Source organism: Phaethon aethereus (genome assembly GCF_964289735.1).
Source record: "Phaethon aethereus genome assembly, chromosome: 2".
NCBI classification, from domain to species: domain Eukaryota; kingdom Metazoa; phylum Chordata; class Aves; order Phaethontiformes; family Phaethontidae; genus Phaethon; species Phaethon aethereus.
The window spans coordinates 81,330,472-81,354,984 of NC_138582.1; the positions used below are offsets into that span (position 1 = coordinate 81,330,472).

General features: G+C 48.7%; 1 protein-coding gene across 1 annotated transcript; it reads right to left on the reverse strand.

The window, feature by feature from the left end:
* Positions 1-517: 517 nt before the first annotated feature.
* Positions 518-11,176, reverse strand: LOC309402589 (serine/threonine-protein kinase SBK2-like; the record flags this gene model as incomplete). Its single annotated transcript, XM_081996451.1, is given in 5 exon segments — positions 518-1,087; positions 1,341-1,543; positions 2,303-2,515; positions 11,037-11,127; positions 11,129-11,176. Coding segments are annotated over 5 exon segments (1,125 nt in total).
* Positions 11,177-24,513: the final 13,337 nt, after the last annotated feature.

Below are 24,513 nucleotides of genomic sequence, written 5' to 3' on the forward strand. Positions count from 1 at the left end.
AGGCAGCATCCGGGGGTGGCCCCTGCCTCGCACAGGTTTTCCTGAGATGGCCGCAGGCTGTGTCATGCCTCTGCTCTCCCACAGCAAGCAGGCCCCCACAGGCATTTTATTATAAGGGTAAAAGAGCCACATACAGAAACACAAAGGTACACGTTTTGCTCTATTTTGAGGACAAGGCAGGTGCTGCAGCCCATAGAAACCACCCTGGGGTCCCTGTGGCCAGGAAGCGAGTGGGTATTTCACACGCAGACAGTCATTTCCAAGGAAAGGAGATGTTTTCACACCCTGAGAAAGCACAAGGAGGTGGCATTGGAGAGCACTGGGCCAGCACTGAGCCATGGAGTGAGGACCATCAGCTGGGGAAGGAGCCTGGCTCTGTGGTGGCAGGGGTGGTGCTGTGGAGAAGTTGCTCTCTGGGTCACCATGACGCCTTGCACCTGAGCCACCATGATACCCCAGACTCTGAACGCCCGCGCAGGCTGAGATCTGCCTTCCCTCCCTTCATGGCGAGCAGGCTCTAGGGCTTCACTGCAGCCTCCTCGCTGCGCCCATCCTCCAGCCGCCAAGGGCAATCGACGTAGCGCAGCACCCCGCTGACAGGGCCACGTTTGGTGGGATCTAGGGCCAGCAGGCTCCGCAGCATCAGGGCGGCCTCAGATGTCAGGCGTTTCCAGTGGCGTGGCAGGTCCTCCTCCAGGCCCGTCTCCTGCCACAGCATGAAGTCCTCAAAGAAAGGGTCATCTGGCAGGCTTTGCTCCCAGGGGAAGTAACCAGTCAGCAGGCAGAAAAGCAGCACGCCGAAGGCCCAGGCATCCAAGCTGGTGTCGATGGGCACGCCCTGGGCATCGGCGGTGTTGCTCAGCTCGGGTGCGGTGTAGGGGATTACCCCAGCCACCAGCTTCAGCTTGGTACCTTTGGGCCGCGTAAGCCCAAAATCAGTCAGCTTGATGCGTCGACACTCGGGATCGAAAAGCAGCACGTTCTCAGGCTTGACGTCACGGTACACGAGCCCCCGGCTGTGGATGAACTCCAGCGCGCTCACGAGCTGCTTGGCACACTGCTTAGCAGCTGGCTCGGGGATCCCGTCCTGCACAGGGAGAGAGACGCGGTACGGCACGGGCAGGGCACCGTGGCAGCCCTGCCAGCTGGGCTCTCACCTGTGTGCTCTGCAGTGGGGAAGACCTTTGCATTTCTGGTCTTGCAAGCTTGAAGCTGCTTCAACACTGTAGACCCCAGAGATGAGAGACCCACAGCCTTTATCTCCCTCCCTCCAACTTGGTCAGCCTGCACGGGGCCAACCACTGCAGTCCCAGTCCCCACACCCTTGCAGCAGCACTCACGCGGGGTTTGATGATAGAGATGAGGTCTTTGTGCAGCGCTGGTTCATAGAGGAAGCCATAGTACTGGCTGGACTCAATGGCAATTCCAAACATGCTGATGATGGCAGGGTGGGTGGCAAGGGAGAGTGCCACACAGTACTCATACAGGAAGGTGTGCAGCTTGGTACTGGCTTTGGGTAGCAGCTTGAGAGCCATAGGAGTCCCTGGGGATGGGGAAGAGTGGGTTAGACTCCTGTTAAAGTCACTCAAACCAAGGCCAGACAAAGAGGGCACTGAGCAGCCATGGGTCCAGACACTCACAACCATAGGGAGGTCTCTGGCCTGACACTTTGTGTGGATATATCCTGTGGACACCAGATCTGTGAGCAGGCACTGACACTGGTGTGCGTTTTGAGACAGTCAGAGCACGCACAGGAACACTAGGTAGAAGAAGGGAAATTCAGGCTAGGTGGGCCCATCAGTCTGAGCTGGGACTACTGGGGAAGAGTAGTGTCAGGGTCCTGTGGGCACCCATAGGCCTTAATGGCCCTGGCCAACCCCATGTGGAACCTCCACTCACACTCTCTGTCCATGGGTCTGAGGGCACCGTTTAAGCTCAGGCAAGGGGCTTCACTCTCCACCTGAGCTGTGTGGTAGGAGTGCTGGTTTCCAGCTATATCACATCCACGTTGGTGCCTATCCGTGAACCTTATTGACCTTGACTTGTAGATTGACTTCCCAGCTTGACCTTGGACCTGCCTCATCACCATAACCTTGCCTGATATTCTGGGCTGCTCCCTGGCATCACCTGCTCTGTGTCTGGGTGCAGTGGGATGGTACCTGGCTGGGGAAGTCCCTGTATACCTGGGGACCCCCAACCGTGCCTGGCGCCTGGCCCCAAGGAGCCACCAGCCCACCCAATGCCCTGGCGAGTGGAAAGGAGGCAAGGCACAGTAGCTCATAGGGTGCAGTTGGTTCCTTACCTCTCTGCCTGTGGATCACTAGCATCACGTGGCCGTACTTGCCCCTGCCCAGCTCCCGAATAACCTCATAGTGCTCAGCCACCTCGGTGCGCACCAGGCTCTGAGCTGTGATCTCCAGGAGCTCATCTAGCACAGTTGGTGCCGCTGTCCCTGCTGCTGCCGCAGCTGAGCTCTCGGCCATTGCTGAGCACTGCAGAAACACCACAGCCCGAGTCAGGAAAATCACAACATGCACAGAGAAAAACAGATCAGATGTGCCATGCAAACCATGCAGGGCATGTTTCTACCTCTTGGAGCCTGAGCACTCACAGAATCACAGAATCATTAAGATTGGAAAAGACCTTTAAGATCAAGTCCAACTATCAATCCAACACCACCATGCCCACTAAGTCATGTCCCCAAGTGCCACGTCCACACGTTATTTGAACACTTCCAGTGATGGTGAGTCCACCACCTCCCTGGGCAGCCTGTTCCAATGCTTGACCACTCTCTCAGTAAAGAAATTTTTCCTAATATCCAGTCTAAATCTCCCCTGGTGCAATTTGAGGCCATTTCCTCTCATCCTATCACTAGTTACTTGGGAGAAGAGACCAACACCCACCTCAACACAATCCCCTTTCAGGTAGTTGTAGAGAGTGATAAGGTCTCCCCTCAGCCTCCTCTCCTCCAGACTGAACAACCCCTGTTCCCTCGGCCGCTCCTCATAAGACTTGTTCTCCAGACCCCTGACCAGCTTCGTTGCCCTTCTTTAGACATGCTTGAGTACCTCAACGTCCTTCTTGTAGTGAGGGGCCCAAAACTGAACACAGGATTCAAGGTGCGGCCTCACCAGTGCCGAGTACAGGGGCACAATCACTTCCCTACTCCTGCTGGCCACACTATGTCTGATACAGGCCAGGACGCTGTTGGCCTTCTTGGCCACCTGGGCACACTGCTAGTTCATAGTCAGCCGGCTGTCAACCAGCACCCCCAGGTCCTTTTCTGCTGGGCAGCTCTCCAGCCACTCCTCCCCAAGCCTGTAGCATTGCCTGGGGTTGTTGTGGCCAAAGTGCAGGACCCAGCACTTGGCCTTATTAAACCTCATACAGTTGACCTCGGCCCATTGATCCAGCCTGTCCAGATCCCTCTGCAGAGCCTTCCTGCCCTCCAGCAGATCAAAACTCCCACCAGACTTGGTGTTGTCTCCAAACTTACTGAGGGAGCACTCCCGCAGCTGTGCTAGAGTGAGCTTGTGCTTTTATAGAGTACACCTCTGGGCCTCCTCATATAAAAAGCCCCTCCTCATATAAAAGGTCCCTGCATTGAAGGGAACCCTCCTCAGCCCTCTAATCCTTTCTGGCCTCCAGACAGGTGCTTGTTCTCTCTCTAATTATAATCCTTGGAGCCTCTCATTTCAGAGACCTGGACCACCTCTCTGTGTCTGTATTAAAGCTTGGCCTTCCAGACCTCTTCTTATTCTACTCTCCAAGGTTTTAGGCAACAACCAAAACATTAACAGAGTCCCAAATTATCAAGTGTGACCCACTCTTTCTCTCCTTTAGCCTACTGCAGCAAGACTGTGTCTCTCTACACAGAAACCCACCCCTACTACTTACTGAAGAAAATCCTTCAGGTAGCAGCAGAGACAGACGTGCCCCTTTTGCAGAGACACAGCTGGCCCATGACAAAAAAGGGGTCACTAGTCAGAGGCAGTGTGCTCCGAGCAAGCCAAAGGGAGTTTATTACCTCACATGCCTGCTGACATTTCTGACCCAAAGTCACTCATCTGTGCAGCCAAGAAACTTAGGCAGGAAGGAAGCTTGGACATCAATGGCATTTTGAGCTACAGCCAGCTGCTTCAGACCCATTTCAGATAAATGCTTTTTTCAGTCCTCCCAGCCAGCTACAAGGCAGCATTTTAAGGCACTTGTGGCAGCACTCTCCCCCTGACTGTCTCCCCCTGCTCTGAACACAGGCACTCCAGGCCTAGGAGCACCTCCTGGCTTCAGAGCAAGGTCACAGAACCAGAACCACAGAGTCACAGGATGGTCAAGATCAGAAAGCACCTCTGAAGATCACCTAGTGCAACCTCCTGCACAGAGCAAAGTTAAGTAGAGCAGGTTGCTCAGGACTGTGTCCAGTCCGGTTTTGAATATGTCCAAGGATGGAGACTCCACAACTGCTCTGGGCAACTTGTTCCGCTGCTGGATCACCTTCACAGTAAAAAAAATTTTTCTTATGTTTAAATAGAAATTCTGTGTTTTGATCCATGCCCACTGCCTCTTGTCTTGTCACTCAGTATCGCTGAGAAGACTCTGGCTGTGTCTTTTTTTCACCTTCCCATCAGGTATTTATACACATCGATAAGATGATCCCCTCGAGCCTTCTCGTCTCGAGGTTAAACAAGTCCCAGCTCCCTTACTCTCTCCTCATATGAGAGATGCTCCAGTATCTTAATCATCTTCACGGACTTTTCCAGATCCATTCCAGTGTATCCACATTTCTTTTCTGCTGGGGAACCCAGAACTGGATTCACTAGTCCAGGTGTGGCCTCACTAGTGCTGAGTAGGGAGGAAGGATCACCTCTCTCGACCTGCTGGTAACACTTTGCCTAATGCAGCCCAGGATGCACCCCAAGAGCCTGAGGGTTGCAGCATTCTTGGATATGTCTTAAACAGTGTGCAGTGAGACAGAACTGTGGTGTAAAACCAGTGGCTCACCTCTACATCTACAAACTCAGGATCTCTTCCCATGAAACATGCTGACTCACATGATGTCTTTTTGGGGAGGGAATAGGACCTCATGCTGCAAAAAAGGAAGACGGCATCCTGGGAATATGAGTAGGAGCAGAAGGAATTAAGCCTTTTCCCTTAGGTTTTACATTTCTCTATCTGTGACCAGGGTTTATTACAGTTCCTTCAACTTCCAGTCCCGACTGCTGCTAAATTCTGGTCATTCCTAGGAATCCAGTAATTTAACAACAGAATTATTTAACCAGAGGAAAACTACAAAAAGGCTGGATTTGTGCAGGAGTCTGGGACTACTAGTGGGAGAGTTCACCTTCTTTTCCCTTCCCTTCTCTCCTAGACTGCATTGCTAAATCTTATCCAGTTCAGAAGTACCAAGTAATTGGCCCTACTTTTCTGCGAAGGCTTTGCCTTGGTGTGAGAGCCAACAGCAGCCAAAGTTAGTACAGTCCATAGGGACTTCAACACTGAACAAGCACGTGCATGGGAGGTGATGAATGGAAGGCTGAAGAGAAACTCACAGGGAAAGCTGGTCTGGAAAGTATTTTAGAGATATTGCTTTGATGTCCTCCTGTTTGCTGCCCAGCCAGCACAGCTTGTGAAATTCCACACAGCAAGGGCGTTGCAGAACGCACAAACGGACCCACTCTGCCACGGACATTTCCAAACTGGTGTTGCCACATTTAGGTGTTAAAAAGAATAGCTGAAAAAGTCTTTTAAACAGTCCTAGCTAGGAATATAGAGAAAAAACTTAAAATGTAACAGACCTTTGAAAGATGTAGACCTCTCCTTGATATTAGATAGGCTAAAGCCATGCTAAATAGGGAGTGGAACAATGGGAGAGATGTGTGCTTGTCTTGTGCAGAACACATTAGATTTATATTTCTGAAAAAAACATCAAAAGATCTCTTCAGTAAGACAGTGCTTTGCCTATATCAAATTCATGGTCATATACAAGTTCTTGTCAGCAAATGGTTCACAATCTTCTCAGATTTGAGTTAGATAAAATTTCTTCCCTTGTAGGCTGGCCACCTGTTAGTGGTATCTAACGCAAAGGTTAGAATCTTCTCACTGCATCCACTGAATGTTTTATTCAATAATGATATAATTTTAAAATATCTGCTCATTAATCTCCTTTTATTTGTATTGATTTATTGAATGATTCATCTATTCTATTTTTTACATGATTCATTAATTCTCTCACATTTTCTGCGTGAAAACTTGCTTTTGTGAATGAGAGGATATGCTTCTCTGTATATTCTTGGTTCTCGCTCCAGCTTTGGGAGTCAAAACATTTCAGTCCATAAGCTTTTGCAATTAAAAAAAAAAAGTCACAAAAACTCTGGTGCCCTTCCTCTCCACATTTCAAGTGAATTGCAATATAGGTGGCAAAGATCCTTACTTCCATGCATGGCTCCACTGGCATGGGAGGGCAGATTGGCTGGTTACAGACTAGAGCATCAAAATGAAAGAGCCAGCTTGGAAAAATAGATCAGCCTGAAGATATGGGTAGAGTGTCTCGAGGGACAGTGACAATCCTGAGGGTCTGATCTGGGCTCCATGTGAAGGCAGCCCCAGCTTCAGTCACTCCAGAACAGTTTGCAGGCTTTGGCCCTTCCTGCCTTTGAGGAAACTGACTACAGGGCACAGTCCAAACTTCAGGAGATAACCAAAGTTGTTGGGTCTTTCTCTGAGGTACCACAGCCATTAGTGAGGAAGTGAAGTGAGAGCCAAATTTGGGTCACTACTGAGTAGAGTGTGCCTGGGTGTTCTGCAGCTACCTCTGTTACCTTCTAGAGTGCCATTTTCCCTTTGCAGAGTGACAAGCACTAGCGAAGATGTCACCAGGGCCCTGGCCAGGATGCACTCACCATTTGGCTGTGTTGTATTGAAGGCAGCAGGCAGGGTCCTTTTCAAAACTGTTCTTTCCTCCACTATCCCTCCTGTGCTTCATCCCTGCTAGAGGTCCTGGTTCCAGGCTGCCGACGTGTGAGAAACCCTAATTCCCCAAAAGAGTCTCAAATTACAGCAGCAAGAAATTCACATCCTTTCCGCGATCAGGAGATGTTTCCCAACTTCCTGAGGAGCTGAGGAGGAGCTAGCCTATGGAGATACAGTGTTTTAGTCTAGGTAATGTTATTCTGGTTCTTCAACCAAAATGATTAAGAAATTTGGTCCAGAAAAGCACTTCATACATGTCAAGAGCCAAAGACAATGTAATCTCTGTATAACAGAGGCGGTGCTATGATGACAGAATCACAGAGGTATTTAGGCTGGAAGGGATCTCTTGAGATCATCTAATCCAATTTCCCTACTCAAGCCGCAGCAGCCGAAGCAGGTTATCTAGGAAGCTGTCCAGTCAGGTTTTTAATATCTCCACAGGTGGAGACTCCTCAACCTCTCTGGGCAACCTGCCACATTGTTTGACCACTATTACAGTAAGAAAAAAAAAAATAAAGGTGTTTTCTTGTGTTTATATGGAATTGGTTGTGTTTTCATTTGTGCACATTTCCTCTTGTCCTGTCAATGAGCACTACTGAGAAGAGTCTGGCTCCCCTTTCTTCATTCCATCTCATCAGGTATTTATATACACCAAAAGACCCCCTCTGAGCTTTCTCTTTTCCAAGCTGGATTTCAGCTGTCTCAGCCTCTCCTCGTATCAAAGATGATCCATTAAAAATGGCCTTGAGCATATGGCATGTAGGGTCCATTTTCTTGTCTGACCTTCTACAGAGCTTTAACCCAAACTAAATAATCAACAACATTTAGGGCACCCCTTACAAAAAGTCATGCAGGCTTGATCCAAAGACAAACATTGGTCGACTATAAAAGCCAGTGTTAACATTCTTGCTGTGTTGTATTTATCTGATATCTTAATGTGAATTTACCTAACATGCTGTTGAAGTTTCTCAGCTAGAGAAAAGAGTTTTTTAGTGCCTGTTATATTTCTCCTGACTCTTACAGGGTTTATATGCACTGTGGTCAGAGGTACGACCACAGCCTATGAGAACATATTTTGAACTACTTAGATTGAGTAAAACTAGCAGGGTACAGCCTGAAACTCTGGCTATGTATTTAACCAATGCTTTACTTAGGCTTCACAAACCGTCTGGCACACTGTGCTGTAGCACCCACATCAGTCAGTTTTAAAACAGATAGGATGCTTCCAGAAATTGTAGTCACATTTTGAATTTGGATAAACATGATCAAGACACTTCTCAGTCTTCTTATTGGTTAAATGCCTTCAAACAACCTTCTGTCCTATTCTCAAACCAAGGCCTTTTGTCCAGCTCTCAGATCTGTTTTACGGCTCTTTTCTGAAGCCTCACCATTTTTTCTGCCCCCGTCTTAAAACACCAACTGCTCCTGGGTGAATGCCTCCTGTGAGGCATTCAGCTATTATTACCCTTTGCCTCATGCTGTGGCCCCAAGATCTCTTCTTGCAGGAACACCACGCTGAGAAGCTGCACTACCTTATAAACCCATTATGACTCCAGAGCTTTTCCAAATTACTGGGGGTTTTTGAGAAAAACTCCACTTCCTCTTCACCTCCCGTTCTGGGTTTTGCCTGCCTTGCTTCTCCCTGAATACTTTTGCACTGCCTTTAATAAAGCACGTTTTGCTTAAATTGACTGAATGTATTAAGTAATTCAGATCACTTGGTGTCTCTGTTGTTACCAAACCACTGCGTTCATTTCTGTCTAGGGCCTGTGTAAGGACCCTACCTGCAGGGGTTTCCCATCAACCTCTAAATCGGTGGGAGCTCAGAGCAGTTCCCAGCCTGGTGTTGGTTTGTACAGCACCTTCCAGAAATGTCCCATTCACTGGTGATTTCCTGAAAAATATCTGTACAAAATCCTCCTGGCACTGGTCAAAATCAGTAAGCCACACGTTTTTAATGTATTTAAAAATAAGCGCAATATAGTGGAAATTGTCGTATTTTATTGGTGTCCTCACCTTGTACAGTTAATTTTGTTAAATCCTGGCTCTGTTATAATAGTTTTACCTTTGTTAATGATCTAGAAGAAAGCACTGGGATCATTCAGGAAATGTTTTGCAAATGACACAAGATGGGTTTGGGTAGATAATGCAGTGCTTGATAAAACTAGCGCATGTACATACACACATACAAAACTGTTTCAAATGACCAAAGAAGTCAGGAGTTTAGTCTGGCATTGAGTGACAGAAAAAACAATAAAAGAAATGTCATATTAATCAGACGAATCTAAGTCCTTCATGCTGCTTTGTAGACAAAATAGGCACCATGGAAACCCAGAAATGTAGATCTGGAATAGCTTCACTTCCTTTGTAGGCCTTAATATGTAGGATGATGCAGAATTGCACTAGAAATAACCTACAGTGATATAGATACACATCTTAATGATACAGATACATGTCTGAGAGGACAACAGTACAAGGATTACTGATGTTGCAAATACCACTTTTGCATTTACTCTGCTGAAAAGAATGCCCAAAAAGCATCAAACGCAGCAAGCAGCAGCAGTGAGAGGCAAGCTAGCATTTTCCAGATGCTAAATTAAGAAAATAAGTTTTACTGTAAACAAAAAAATAGGTATAGGTATTCAACTTTACATAGACTAAGATAGATTATAACAAAAGAGATCTGTTCTGAGACGATGTGCCTCTTACAGTGAACTCTAGTTTCTGCAGAGGTTCCTACACACAGATGCCCTGAGACAGTCTGAAATTTAATCTCTAAAAATCAGCTGAGTTAGGAAAGCTGTATTTCTGAAGAGCTGGCCACCTGCTGATGACTTTCTGCACTAGAATTGAGAATATCGTGCACCAGTGGATTTTGTATTTTTATTAGAAATGCAGTCCTTCCATTTGCTCTGCTTTGCATTCTTCTTTATCTACTTTTTTTTAGGATGGTTTTTGGAATGTTAAAAATATAATGATGTGAAAGCCTGGTTTCTTTAGGGTAAATTTCCTGAACTCTTTCTGAGGCCAGCTGATGGGTCAACAGAATTAGCTATTGGATGTTTTCTATCTTTTTAATGGTATCAGTGAGACCACAGTTCAGCAAGCTAGCGCTGGTGTCCACAGTTTGACAGGAAAGGGACCAGAGAAGAACCATGAGAATGACACCAGGGCTGACAACTACAGGGGAAACGTCCAGGGGACCAGTCTTTTTAGCTTATCAAACAGATAGTGAAGAGGTGACTCTATCATCTGTATATATCCTTGTGGGTGCTAGAAATTCACTGAAGAGGGCTCTCCCAATTAATTAAAAGCATTATAATAAAGACTGAAGCTGAAATGAGGCGATTTCAGACCTCAGTTGTGGTGCAGGTTTTGTGAAGAAGGGCATTTGCCACTAAAAATCTCATCAGGCTGTATGGAAGAATATCCTTCCACCTCTGGAACTTTTAAGTCAAGAATAGCGGGTTTTTCTCCCCGAAAAGGTCCACTCTAGTGCAAACCACATTTAATACAGGCAAGAGATCAGAAAGATTATCGCAGTGGTTGTTTCTGGCCTTATTGCTGATAGATTTATGAGCTTCTTTCTAAAACCGGTCCGCAGGCTCCTGCTTGATCTCTCTGTGGAGAACGGCAGGAGCGTGCCCTTAGCAGAACTGCGTGTTGCTCTCCTCGGGCAGGGACGGCGAGCAGCCTGCCCTGGGGAGCCCCACAAGCCCCAGCCTCTGCGCAGCAGCCTCCTCGGGCAGACATGGGCAGCACTTTCACTGGGGCCAAGCCACATCGCACCCTCCTCCCAGCCAACCGGCCGGTACCGCGGCACCGTCCCACCGGGCACAACCGGACTCCAAGCCGCCTTTTGGGGCAGAGCCACCCAACGAGCTCACCACCAACCAGGTGTGGGAAACGGGTGCGCTCCACATTGCGCCGGCACGCTACACCGGAGTCTCCAAAACCGGTTTGTGAGGGGTGGGTGCCCTTTTACGTGCCTGTCCAGCCTCTTTCATCCTGCTACGGCTGTAACTTCTCTTCCCACACGCCCTCCCCGTCCGTACCAAGGCTCTCACCTTCCCCAGCAGCGCGGCCGGCCGTGGACTGCCTCGCTTCCCCCGCCGCAGCCTCTGGGCTGGGTTCAGCCTGTGCCGAGCAGCTGGAGGGGGCTGCCAGGCATTACGGGGCGAAGCGTGACGCTCCGCCCCTTCCCCATGTCTCTGGTCCTGGGGGCACGCTGCCTCCGTGCTGAAGGTGACCTCCAGGAGGGAGGAAAAGAGGGGGAACAGGGGGAGGAAGAGGGCTATCCACCTGCCCCATTTATGGAGGGAGAGGTGTTGCAGGGCATGGGGTGTGGTGGTTGTTTCTGCTCTAGCCATACCATCATAAGCCCCAGGGACCCCTCGGCAGACCCACCCTTTCCAGCCCTTCCCTCCAGCTTGGGCTGTCGTTACAGCTGAGGGAGCAAAGCAGCTCCCCGGGCTGGGGCATGGTCCTTGCGCTGGGGCCATGCCGAGGAAGAGTACATTCCTGATGGCAGGGCTCAGAACGACCGTGGGCTGCCTGCATTTGCTCTTGGCCACCAAGGGGGCTGAGGACATGGCAGTCACAATTGCCTGCGCCAGTAAGCTTCGGAGACCAGGCACAAACCATAACTGGTTCAAGGTCCCCTCATGGGGCCCAGTGGGTGAGGCTGCTCACACACACCAGTACTACAGAGCATTACAGCAAAGCTGAAATTATTAACGGTAACTAAAATGACTTGCAGGCACTTCACCTGTTCTCAGAACCTCCACCCAGGCTACATTCCTGTGCCAAAGTCCTCTTTCTTCCACTTGAGCATGGAGACGAAAACAGCTCCTGGGGACATGGACACCATGCAGGTCCTAGATCGTCGCTCTGAAGCACTCATTTTTTCACTCAAGGACACGGATCAGGTTGTGTATCTGAAGCAGTGATGTATGCAGCTGTGACGTAGGAGTGTCACAGCACTGGCCTCCCTCTATTTTAGAGTTGGGGCCATGCAGGGGACCTGTAAGGCTTCAGCTGCCCTGATGAGCTTCTGTGCTCCCTCTGGGGGCACAGTATGGTGAGGAAGGCTGAGAGAGGACAGAGGTGAAAGACAGTCTAACAGAGGAGCGCAGAGCAGCCCCCATAACCGTACGTATTCTGGGTCTCCAGCACGGGACTGAACCCTCTTGCCTGCTCCCTGAAGGGAGGGTAGTTATACCAAGGGCTTGTCACTCAGTGCCCTGCCCCACACAGGGGCAATAAGGTGAGATGCACTGGACTGCCATCACAAACCTGTGAAGAGTCAGTCAGCCACCACTCAGAGATGGTGCAAATCAGAGGGCAAGAGGAGTAGCACAGTCAGGCTCCCAGATATCCCTGTGCTTCTGGGTAAGAGGTGGGGAGTGAGGTTGTGGTGCTGAAGACCTAAAAGGTCTTGTGCCATTCAAGGCTGCCCCTTCACACTCATTTTTGAAGGATGCTCCAGTGATTGGGGAAGGCCTTCGATGTGCAAAGTTCCTACAGGCAGAAACATTACAGCTGGGGGTGGTGCCAGCGTGTAGGAGAAACCTCTTCAATATCCAGGAATTCAGCACTGGGCTAAATGGTGCAGTGTAACCACTGCTCCCCAGGAATGTGGCCCCTGTATTATCTAGTCTTCTGAGGGACAGAATGGGTGAGACTGTTGCCTCTACTTGAGACACAAGTCAGAAGGCAAACTGAGAAGTGTCCCTGGGGACTTGCTTGAAGTCGCAGTTACAAGGCAATGCTGGGAAATGAGCCCAGGTTCCCTGACTCCCCAGTCCCTCTATCCTCCACTCTAATCACTACCTCAAACCTTCTTCTAGATCTAGGAACAAAATACAGTAGTCTTCCCGATTTTCCAGCTAATTTTTTAAGAGACGGAATCCTTATGTTTTCTGTTCCTACTGAGAGTGGGACCTGCTGAGTGGTTTGGCTCATAGAAGAGACCTCTTTCACAGCCTTACCTGCAGTGCACCAAAAAGTAGCAATTTGGCTGAGGGCTTGCCCCCTGCCTGCAATTCATCTGACACTACATCTGCAGGGCTTGTCATGCATTCCCACAACACAGCCAAAAAGTCACATACTGCGTATCACATGTTTGTGAGACTCTCTGCTCCCTGTTCCCAGAGGACTGGGCACAGAGCAGCTGTTGGAGGTTCTAGGGCCTGTTGTCCTACCAAAGAAGTCAGCATTTGTGCATTTCAGGTCCTCCGTAATTTATCTTTGTCACCTATCTACCTCACCCATGCTGCACACCTTTTGTCCTGCTGGCAAGCAAAATATTGGTCAAAGTCAACACTAGCAGAGCTGGAAATATGATGTAACCAAGATCACAGAATCATAGAATCATAGAACAGTTTGGGCTGGAAGGGACCTTTAAAGGCCATCTAGTCCAAACCCCCTGCAGTGAGCAGGGACATCTTCAACTAGATCACGTTGCTCAGAGCCTCGTCCAACCTGACCTGGTATGTTTCCAGGAATGGGGCATCTACCACCTCTCCGGGCAACCTGTGCCAGTGTTTCACCACCTTCATTGTGAAAAACTTCTTCCTTCTATCCTCTTCTAGTTTAAAGCCATTACCTCTTGTCCTGTCGATACAGGCCCTGCTAAAAAGGCTGTCCCCATCTTCCCTATAGGACCCCTTTAAGTACTTTAAGTACTGGAAGGCTGCAATAAGGTCTCCCCAGAGCCTTCTCTTCGCCAGGCTGAACAACCCCAACTCCCTCAGCCTTGCTTTATAGGAGAGGTGTTCCAGCCCTCTGATCATTTTGGTGGCCCTCCTCTGGTCCCTCTCCAACAGGTCCATGTCTTTCCTATGCTGAGGGCTCCAGAGCTGGACGCAGGACTCCAGGTGGGTTCTCCCCAGAGTGGAGCAGAGGGGCAGAATCACCTCCATTGACCTACTGGCCACACTGCTTTGGATGCAGCCCAGGCTACAGTTGGCCTTCCGGGTTGTGAGTGCACATTGCTGGCTCATGTCCAGCTTTTCATCCACCAGTACCCCCAACTCCTTCTCAGCAGGGCTGCTCTGGGTCTCTTCATCTCCCAGCCTGTACTGATACTGGGGGTTGCCCTCACCCAGGTGCAGGACCCTGCACTTGGCCTTTTTGAAGCTCATGAGGTTCGTGCAGGCCCATTCTTTGAGCTTGTCCAGGTCCCTCTGGATGCCATCCTATCCCTCAGGCTTGTCAACCGCACCACTCAGCTTGGTGTCATCTGCAAATTTGCTGACATTGTACTCCACCCCACTGTCTATGTCACTGATGAAGATGTTAAACAGCACTGGTCCCAATACAGACCCTGCCTAACAACTGATGATTTCCACAGGAGGAAAGTTGGGTGGGGAGGTCTGTACTCCTGTTTCAGAACTACCCAATGACACATGGCTCTTTAGTTTCCATTCTGTACTATAAGAGGCACCAATAGCGTCTAGGGTGATGGAAGATTTGATGCCCATTTGAACCCACAAGAGTACTCTTTGGTGGTACGGAGGCTTATCAGCAGGGATATGTGTGAAAGCAAGCTGCTGAAATATGAACATCAAGCTCCTTTACCAGGACCTAAAATGGTACTGCTCTTTTAATATGGTAGTCTATGGCAATACTCAGGTTGTCTATATAGATTCAAACTGATCATAAGCATTCACCCAGCACATCACTGATGGCAGCTTTTCAGAGCAGTCACAGCCACTTCCTTTCCAGCACTCAGTTTTTCTCAGCCCTTTTCAGAACCACCTTTGTGCCTGATGCTGGGGTGGGAATAGCTCTTTGATTTCCCCATTGCCTTCCTATTTTTTTCTTCTGCTAATAAATCTTTGAGCTGCCAACACTTTCCTCCCCTCCAGCCTCAGCGCGCAGGCAAGCAAGCCAATCTGCAGGGTGCCTCAGCGTGGGGGCTGCCTCCTGGACGGAGAGATGGGGCCCTGAGCTCTCCTCGGCACAGGAAGGGTGCTCAGAGGAGTCCACCAGCTGCGCAGACCATTTGTGCTCTGAGGTCATTCAGCGCTACCCCATCGCTGAGGAATCTGCTGGCCGCCTTCCTGACAGCACCGTACAATGTCCCACCTCGCCTGCCAGATAACACATTCATGCTGAGCCCAGGGCTGCTCCGCAGAGGTGCTTCCCAACCATGCTCCCCAGCTTCGGCAGAGCTCCTCACACCCAAAACCTCTGGTCAGCTACTGACTACCATATCTGCTTCAAAACACCCTGCCCATCCCATTTCAACCTACTCCTGTCACGCTGCTATTGGGTGTGTTGGGTGCAGAGTGGTTGCAAGTGGTTGCTACTCCATTGGGATCCATGAGCACTGATCCCAGTGCCTCGGAGCAATGTTGGGGTGGTGCCTTTCCGCCCCAGCACAGGGATGGGGACTCGCAACAGCTGTATTTTCAGCCTTTTCCAGTGTTATCTCTCCCAGACTGTCCTCCAGAGCTTAAAACAATATACAGTACCCAGGATGCACATCAGCCTTCTCCCTGAAGCGCAATGACTTATTTGTCACCACAGGTACAGCTAGGGACTGTCTGGGTGGCAGCTCAGCTTGCAGCAGCCACCCTAGCCTGGTGAGATGGTGCCATCACAGCAGGCTGAGTTGGCTGCTGCTCTGGATGGCTTGGAGATGGATCCTGGCGAGGCAAGGGTTGTGGTGGGGTTTTGCAGGAGAAAAGACTGGACTTGCAGAGGAAGAGTAGGACTTGGCTGGTGGGGCAGGGACATCAGGTTTTGCTGAGAAAGCTGCTTTTTGTCAGGGCAGAGAGAGCTGCCAGCTTCTCCTAAGCGACAGGGAGCCAGGAGACTGTGGAGGCTCCACGTGGAGACCAAGGCTGGCAGGGCAGGAGGTCTCTCAGGGAGACATTCAGGTTCAGCTGAGAGTCCAGATCATGAAATGAGCTTATGGTGACGAAGCAGGTCCAAGGTCCAGATGAGAAGTTGATTTGCAGGTCAGGATCAGTCCCAGACGTGGTAGCCAGTGCCAGACACAGTCCAGTGATTGCCAGGCAGGTCTAAGGTCAAGCCAGGACATCAATCCATGTGCCAGGGTCCAGACAAACAGACAACAGCCAGACACAGCCATGAAAGAGGTGGAGACAGGCCACGATACAGCTCAGACAGGGACTAAAAGCCCAGGACTGAGATGAAATGGGCCTCCTGGTCCCATGGGTGCAGGGTGCACGGTGCAGATGGAGATCCAGATGCGAAGCTGCTCTGGGCCATCAAGGCCTCTCAGTGCTCTCAAGGCAAAATGATGCCTCCTGCCTCGCTCTCAATTTTTCAACAGCTTCATCTCTGCCGTTAGCAATGGCTATAAGGCGAAGGATGCTCCCGTGCTCTGAGAAAGGCTGATCTCTCCTGTGCCACCTCACTCCATTTCTACAGCTTCATCTGCACCAGGCAGCAGGCCAGCACCTTGCACAACCTCTGCCACCAGCCAGTGGTCCACCCAGAGACCACTGTTGCTGGGACATTGTCCCTGGCGTTGGTGTCTCACTGTGCACGGGCTTCTCCTGGGGCCATCCACAAAATTGGGAGGGAGCGAGATGCCCACCGCGGGGTGTCAGCAGCGAGCACCTGCTTTCTGACAGATCTGGATGGCCAAGGGCTGGGAGCACTTTTGTGGGTGCACGTTTAGGGCATGCAGGTTAGCTGGGCTCTGGTGCTGGCCGGCAGCATCACAGCATCACGGTGCGGGGAGGCCCCTCTCGAGGCCAGTTTGTGCTTCCCGCAGGGCTGCTTCAGTCGGCGTCACTCCTGGAAAAAGAATTTTGTCCAATTTTCTCTGAAAGAAACAGTGACATGGACTCCTGGCTGCCTGCAAAACCGCTTTCTTCTCTAAAGAAAAGATGACAGACGAAAGAAGATGCAATAGCTGTAATAAGTAGGTATAATAAAACCTTGAGGGAAATAAGCAAGATGAAAATAAATTACTGCTCGCTGTCTCTTCAAAAGACAAGATACAAGAACTAGAGGTAGGTCCAAAACAAGCACAAGGCTTCCTCACGCAGCACGCCTTCAGCTGTGGACACCCTGCCTCAGGAGAGCGTGGGTAAAAAACATTTATGTGGTTTCATAAAGTAACTGGATGGAGATGCTGCAGAGGAAAAGCACAATTGAATACAGAGATTCAACATCTGTCTCAGGCTGCCAGAGGCTAGGAGAATATTTGGGGTCTTTACTATATAATTCCTTGCTCTCGTATCTTCCACAAGGAATTTGCCACTGGATGGTCTCACAGACAGTGAATAGCATTAAATGGTCTTTTATTCTGATCTGGTTCAGCTGTTCTCGTTCATTCCACTAATGAAATGCTGTGGTGGCATGAGTATGCTGTAGCACCCCTTGGGCAAATCTAGCAAGGCAATAAGCTCCATGGCCCCACTCAGCAACCATTTCTCCCAAAACAGCCCTATACCTGCTACTTAAATAGCTGGCAAGTGATTGTCTGTCTTGGGCTAGCTTGTCACCTTTGCAGTCTCTCCCTGCCAGGGTGACAGCTTTCAGATGGTTCAAGGAGGTAAGATGGGAGGGAGTTTGCCTAGTGGGTGGAACAGAGTCCTCAGAGGACAGAGAGTTTCCAGAGAAGGAGTGGATGCCAGCCCTAGGCAGTAGCATCCTGGATTATTTGTCCCTTTTCTCAAAGGGCCACCTGCAAGTCCTCTGCCTGTGGGATGGTATCAGAGGAGTGGGCAGCAAGCCAGCCTTTTAGAAAACAATTCTTTGGTAACTGAGGGAACCACTCAGTTTCGTCTTGCAGAATTTGGTGAATGACAGATCTGCATTCACCTTATCCAACCACCTTCAAGATTTTATAAACCTCACTCATAACTCTCAGCCTTCCTCTCTCCAAACTGAAGAGCTGCAGTCTTTTCCATAGTTCCTCATAAAGAACCCATTCCATCCCTTTGATTGCTGTAGTTGCCTTTCCCTGTGCCTTCTCTAACTCCATCATATCTTTCTTGAGATATAGAGACCAGAGCAACCCCCACTGCTTATGATCAGGATGCATGGAGGTTTTATATAGTGCTAAAATGGCACTCTGTCAAACTCTAAATACTCTTGCCAATAATGCCCAACATTTATTGCGGTTGCTGTGGCATAAGCCCATTTATAGGCTAAGAAATGACAAGCCCAGGATCTTCTTCCTGATCTGCAACTGCAGATCTGAGCTCTGAGTTCAGTACTATGTAGGAATGTGCTAGCTTATTTTCCCAAAATGTATTACCTTACATGTATCTATGCTGAAGGTCATGTGAGACTTTTCTGCCCAACCACTTAGTTTTGTGGGATTCTTCTGAAGCTCCTTGCCATCAGAACAGTATTTGACCACCTGAGGAAAGTCTGTATCATCCTCAAACTTGGAGATTTCACATTTCAGTCACTTCTCCAGGTCATCCATGAAGATGCTGGACAAAACTACTCCCAGGAGCAATTCCTGGGCTATCCTTTGAGGGGAACCTCATTGCTCTCTACAGCTTCCTGAGGAGAGGAAGGGGAGAGGGAGGTGCTGATCTCTTCTCCCTGGGATCCAGTTATAGGACATGTGGGGATGGTTCAAAGCTGCACCAGGGGAGCTTTAGACTGGACATCAGGAAGCATTTCTTTACCAAGAGGGTGGTCAAACACTGGAACAGGCTTCCTAGAGAGGTGATCGACTCTGCCATACTGTTAGTGTTTACATGGCATTTGGACAATACCTTTAATAACATGCTTAAACTTTTGGTCAGCCCTGAAGTGGTCAAACAGTTGGACTAGATAATCATTGTAGGTCCCTTCCAACTGAAATTATTCTATCCTATCCTATCCTATCCTATCCTATCCTATCCTATCCTATCCTATCCTATCCTATCCTCACTTCTTATTCTTCTCCACCCTGGGAAGTGTCCCATGCACCCTACACTTTGCCTCTTGTCCTTTACTCAGCTTTCATTCCATAAAAGGACCTTTCCTCCAACCATGTAGCAAGTTAGTTCCTTTAATAACTTCTGGTGAGGAACCTGTCAATGGCTTTTTGGAAGTCCAAATGTATTATGTCTCCTGGATCCCCTCCCCTGTGCTTATTGAGACCCTCACAGAAGCCAGCACAGCAACGACGCAGGATTTCCCTTTACAGAAACCACACCAACTCTTTCCCAAAAAGACTGTTATTCACATACTTATCAGTCTTTCTTACTCTTTATTATAGACACCACTCTCTTACCACAGATGGAAGTCAGACTCACCAGTGATTTTTTAGGGGGTGGGGGGGTGTTACACTGGCAATTCACCAGTGCTCTGGCACAGAGACATTAATGACAAGTTATACAGCTTGGCCAGCAGTTCGCAGTTCCACGTTTGAATTCCTTCAGGACTTTAGGGCAAATGTCATGCAGTCCAAGTGACTTATTAACATTCAAAGTATCTGTCTGGTCTTACTTCAAACTAAGCTGTCTCCTCTGACCAACCTACTGCAAATATGGCATCAGGAGTGGAAATCTCCCCAACAAACAAGGCACTCCTCTCCTGGAAGGTGGAAGAAGCAACTGTATCCCAAGGCTTCTCTCCCAGACAGACGTAAAAGAAAGGAGCTTCCTAAACTCCCTGGGAGAAACATCTAAAGTCTGATGTCTTGGCAAATCCACCTCTCAAAAACTGAATTCTCTTGTCTCTGTCCCAGCAGCATGACTGCTGGTGTGCTGTTGCTGCATCTGCAACGTGATACTATTGAGGAGCAGAAGCAAGAAATCAAGACTACTCTGGAAAAATAGAATACAGGGAAACTGGACCCCAGTGATGCTAAGGGGTGACATTAAACTAAGGAAAAGTGCATTATTTGTATAGATTCATTTAGCTGCTTTGAAATTCAGTTCCACAGGAGTGATCTGTTACCTCTAAGCCCTTCAAGCCCTCGTTTTTCTGAACTGGGACTTCCCAGGGTCTGAGCTTCAGCTTTCCTTGTCACTGTGGTCCAAAGATCAATCACTGGTGTGAGATGGCCCTAAGTAAATACCTAGATACATGGATGACTGATGACCTGGGCCAAAAGTGAATAGGGGAGAGACATGCAAAAACATGCAGAATCAAAACAGGCAGAAAAATCTCCTTAGCATGATGAGACATTATTGGATGGACATGCATGGTGGGGTAGGGATTTCAGCTTCAACATCCCTGCTACCACAATTCTTCTGTCCCCACATAAAAAGGAGGCAGAACAGTCTTGGCTGTCTTCAGGCAGCCCCTGATGCCTGCCAGCTTGGGTTTACCTTCATGCTGTCCTGCCCTGTAGGAGCTGTAGGAGCTGTCTACTGCTGTGGTCCCTGGACATTTTTCAGTTTACATAGCCCATCCAGGGAACTGCCCTCTGAGGGATGATCTGCAGATGTAGGAGGCCCAGCCGTGCTCCATCCCTAGGGGAGCTCAGATACAGTTTAAGCCTTCCAGAGAGGAGATGTCATTAGCCTCTGTGACCATGTGAAAACAGAGGCTTCACTCGTGGGAGGTTCAAAGTCCTTCCTCCTCAGAGAGTCAAAGTGAGCTGCTGGTGCTGAGATGTTAGAAGAGATTGTTCCAGAGATGAAAGGAACTGATCCTCCAGATGAGCCTTGATCTACCTCACCTTTATAACCTGTCATAGCTTGTGGCTCCAGCAGTTCTCAACCACCTCACACACATGGTAAAACATTCCCACACTTTGTGGGCTTTTCTCCTCTAATCCTCAGTTTCTAATCACAGAACCAGTCAGAAAGGGTATGTCCAGGATAAACACGTCCACCCTATTGTGTCCTGAAACGCTCAGGTTGTCATGTTGTTCATGTTACCATGCAATGGAAAGCTCTTCTGCAATGTTTTTGCCTTACCAGGAAGCTCAGCTATTAAGATTATCCTTTCAAAGAAGTCTGTAGTTTTGGCTTCTTGAGTTGGACAGCCCAGGCCTAAGCATCAAAGCTGCCAGCAAGTCAGAGTGCACACTAAAAGTGAAGACAGCAAACAGCGCTCAGCACTTCTCAAATTCAGGCTCTGGTTGTTCCTAGCTGGACTCCAAAACTGTGCTCATAATTACAGGTCTGAACACCAGAGGTGTCATGTGAAGCCGTGCAAGCAGAAAGCTGTGAAAGGATGTACCAAACAGTTTTGGAAAACTCCTAAGTAGGCTTGGCCAGTAGGAGTGGACATACCAAGAAGCAAAACCAAACTGTATTATCCAACCCATGCAAAACAGAGAACAGAGGAAAAGTTTTTGGCTGTGGGTTACATCTTGTTCTTTTGTACCTCCATAAATCCATAGTAACTTCACCAACTACAACAGAATTGCTTCCATTTGCAGCACATTTTTGTTCAAATTTCACTTATATTCCAAAGGAGATAAATTTGAAATTATTCTAACAAAATTACATGTAGTATGAATAGAAACTAGACCTAGGATTAAAAAAACCACAATACCACACCCCCCTCCCAAAAAAACAACATACAAACAAAAAAAAAACCCCAAAAAACCCTATACACAAAAAAGCCCACAACCAAAACAAAACAGGAAGAACTGGAATCCACAATTCACTTTTTAAAGAATTTTTTTTCCTAGACACTTCTAAGAACTTTTTTTTTTTTAATGGTTGTTTTTTTATCCACAATCATTCTAGAAACACAAATGCCAGTAATTTCTGGAGGAACCCAGAGTACCCGAAGTGACTGCATATCATCGCCCAAGCATCTAGAGTCCTGGGGTAAGTAAGACTGCTGCCCTTTACCATTGGGCATGTTTAGTTCAGTACCAGATCACTTCTGATGAAAAGCCTTGCAGCATGGCTGAGCTAGCCGAGATCACAGGCTTGCACTACAGAAGGCTTGTCTTCCCACGTGGGCACATCTATATGTCATCATTTGCTCAGACAAAATTTGAAGTTCCTTTCTCCACAGCCGCTGACTCAGACTGGTGAACATGGCCAACTGTCAGTGATAAAACCAGGACATTAAGTACATATTTTCTTCCCTTAGGAAAGACGCAGATCAAAGCCTCTTCCATATTGGCCAAAAATTTAAAAACTACCTGTCTCTTGGGGTCCCTGCGCTACACTCCGCTATCCCTCCAGAGGAGGAAATGGCCAGTGTATTTGTGATGATCCGGCTGGAGCATTAATTAGGTGTAATGTTGCTCAGTGGCTCTCGGCCACAGCTTGGAAAGCTGAAAACTCTCCAGCTAATGCAGTGATCTCATGTTTAAAGCATCATTTCTTTAGTCTCAGGCTCTCCCCCGGGGTCAGTAAATTCCACATTCAAAGAAGATTTTAATTCCTTGGTGAGTGACAAGCTGGAATGGCAATTTGAGCCCTAATCCCTCTCTTGAGTGGTGAATGGAGCATCTCGTCATTAGTACATCAGACAGATGCTATCAAGGATATCATGGGAATAGCAAACACCAGCAATATGAGCCAGCTGGAAAACGACAAGGCTTTGGATGGTCCCCTCTCCACCCCATCAGCCTGTAGAGGTATTTGCTGAGCCCTCCCCACCTTCCTCCTACTGGTATAGCATGGAACAGTGCAGACAACTTTCTTTTCCTTTCTCTTCCAGCTCTTCTCCTTCCTCCAGACCCACCGTTCCCCAATTTGCCTGGGGGAAAAGGAATTAATATTTAAAACGTCTTCCGCTTTATTCATTCCTATTTCATTTCTTTCTCCTTTGAATTGCTTTCCAGCTCCTTACCTTTCTGCTGAAACATCCTTCAATCCCCTTTGCAGGTACCACTTGCTATCAGCCCAGCAGAATAAGTATATTTGGGGAGGCAGTGGAATTAGAAATCAGCAAAGGAAGTGGGTAGGGGAGATCCCAGAAAAATCCCAGATGCCCATTTTTCCCCAGGTTGCTTTTGTCTTACTGAGGATTAACTTCCATCGCCTCAACAACTTCGCTGTCTACTTCCCGCCATTATCCTTGGTTCAGCAGTTCCTGGGAATTTAACTTCGCATTTTGGCATAAGATCTACACATCACCCAGCAACAGCCATGAAGCAACACAAGGCCACCGGTCTCTTACAGTGCCATTGCTCGGAGTGTGATGAAGAAAACCTCAGTGACAGCGAGGAGTGTTTATCTCCCCAAATCTCTTGGGCACCTGGAAATAGAAGTGTCCCCTGCCTTGCCTCTCCAGTGCTGACCCACAGCAGATCTCCCTTTAGTTCTCTCCACAGAAGGGCTCTACCTCTGCTCAGTACCGCGGGCTTTCTGCTTCTCTCCAACCCACATACCTCTGCTGACGTTACCCGGTGTTCAGCCAGAGCTGATTCCGGGCCCATTAAGTCGGGAGCTGGGGGGGAGGCATGGGATACCTGCGACTTCCTGGTAACACCATCACTGCCGGTGTCTTTCCCCACCCGGACACCCCACTTCTGCCTGTCCCGCCTTACCATCTGCCTCCTGCACCTTTCACTTGCCTGTTTGGTTTTTTCACCCCTCTGTCCTCACGGACAGACAGGACTTATTCAACAGATCCTTGGCAAGCAAAACCAATCTGCACAGGTAAGATGTACGTGTGGACTGGTGAAGGTGTCCTTCAGGGGTCAGCCACAGGGTTCTTTTCCTCTTGTTCACAGTGTTTCTTCTCCTTCTCTCTGAGGGCCTTGAATCCTCTAATTTTCCCACAACTCTCTGATTTTCAGCAACCAGCACCACTCTCTGCTCTGCCCAGTGCCCGTTTCTCACACCTTTCCCTTTCAGAGCCAGCCACGTGCTGCCTCTTCCTCCCACCTGGTAACTCTTGGTCTGTTCCAGTTTCATCACTTCTGCCTCTTTCTTCCCTGCCCTGCGGGAAAGCCGCAAAAGCCGTGCCATCTCTCCCTGTCCCGCGGTCCCTGCCGCTCTGCCTGTCGTCACTGTTGTCACAGGTGGCTGCTTGCAGACATTTGCTCTGCAGAAAGAAAGGTGCAAGAGTGAGGTGCTGTGCAGACAGACAGGTCGGGCTGGCCCTCAGCAGCATTTTGCAGAGGCAGAAAAGACAAGATTATGTGCACTCTAGCCGTCTTGCCAGCCACTGTAGTACAAGCCCAGTCCCACTCGGAAGCCCTTTGGCTATGAATAACGATTTCAATCTGATGTAACCTGCTAAGATTGTTTAAGCAAAGCGCCTTGCTGAAAAGGCTACGCAGCTCTAGCCTGGCTCGGGCTGCGAGCGGAACAAGTTCATGGCCGCTTGCAACAGGCTTGACAAAGCCAAACACAACAGTGTTGCTCTCTGCCTTGGTGTTACATAGCAAAGCGACATCAGCAAAGCGTGGGCTGGAAATGAGCGGGAAGAAATGACATTGCTGCAGGTCATTGTTGCTTTTGTTTTTCTGGCCTTGAGTGATTTTAATGACGTGATTTTATAGTTGCATTCGCCAAGAGGGTTCCACCATTTTGTTTATTTTTCTTCCACTGTTTATTCTATTCCACTCTAAAGAGAGGACATTTCTCTGGTTATCACATCTGAAAATACAGCTGTATTGTTATACGTCCTGTGTACCTCAGGAGCACACCTGAGCAGGAGGTGAGCTCTGCTTTACCTTGCCTT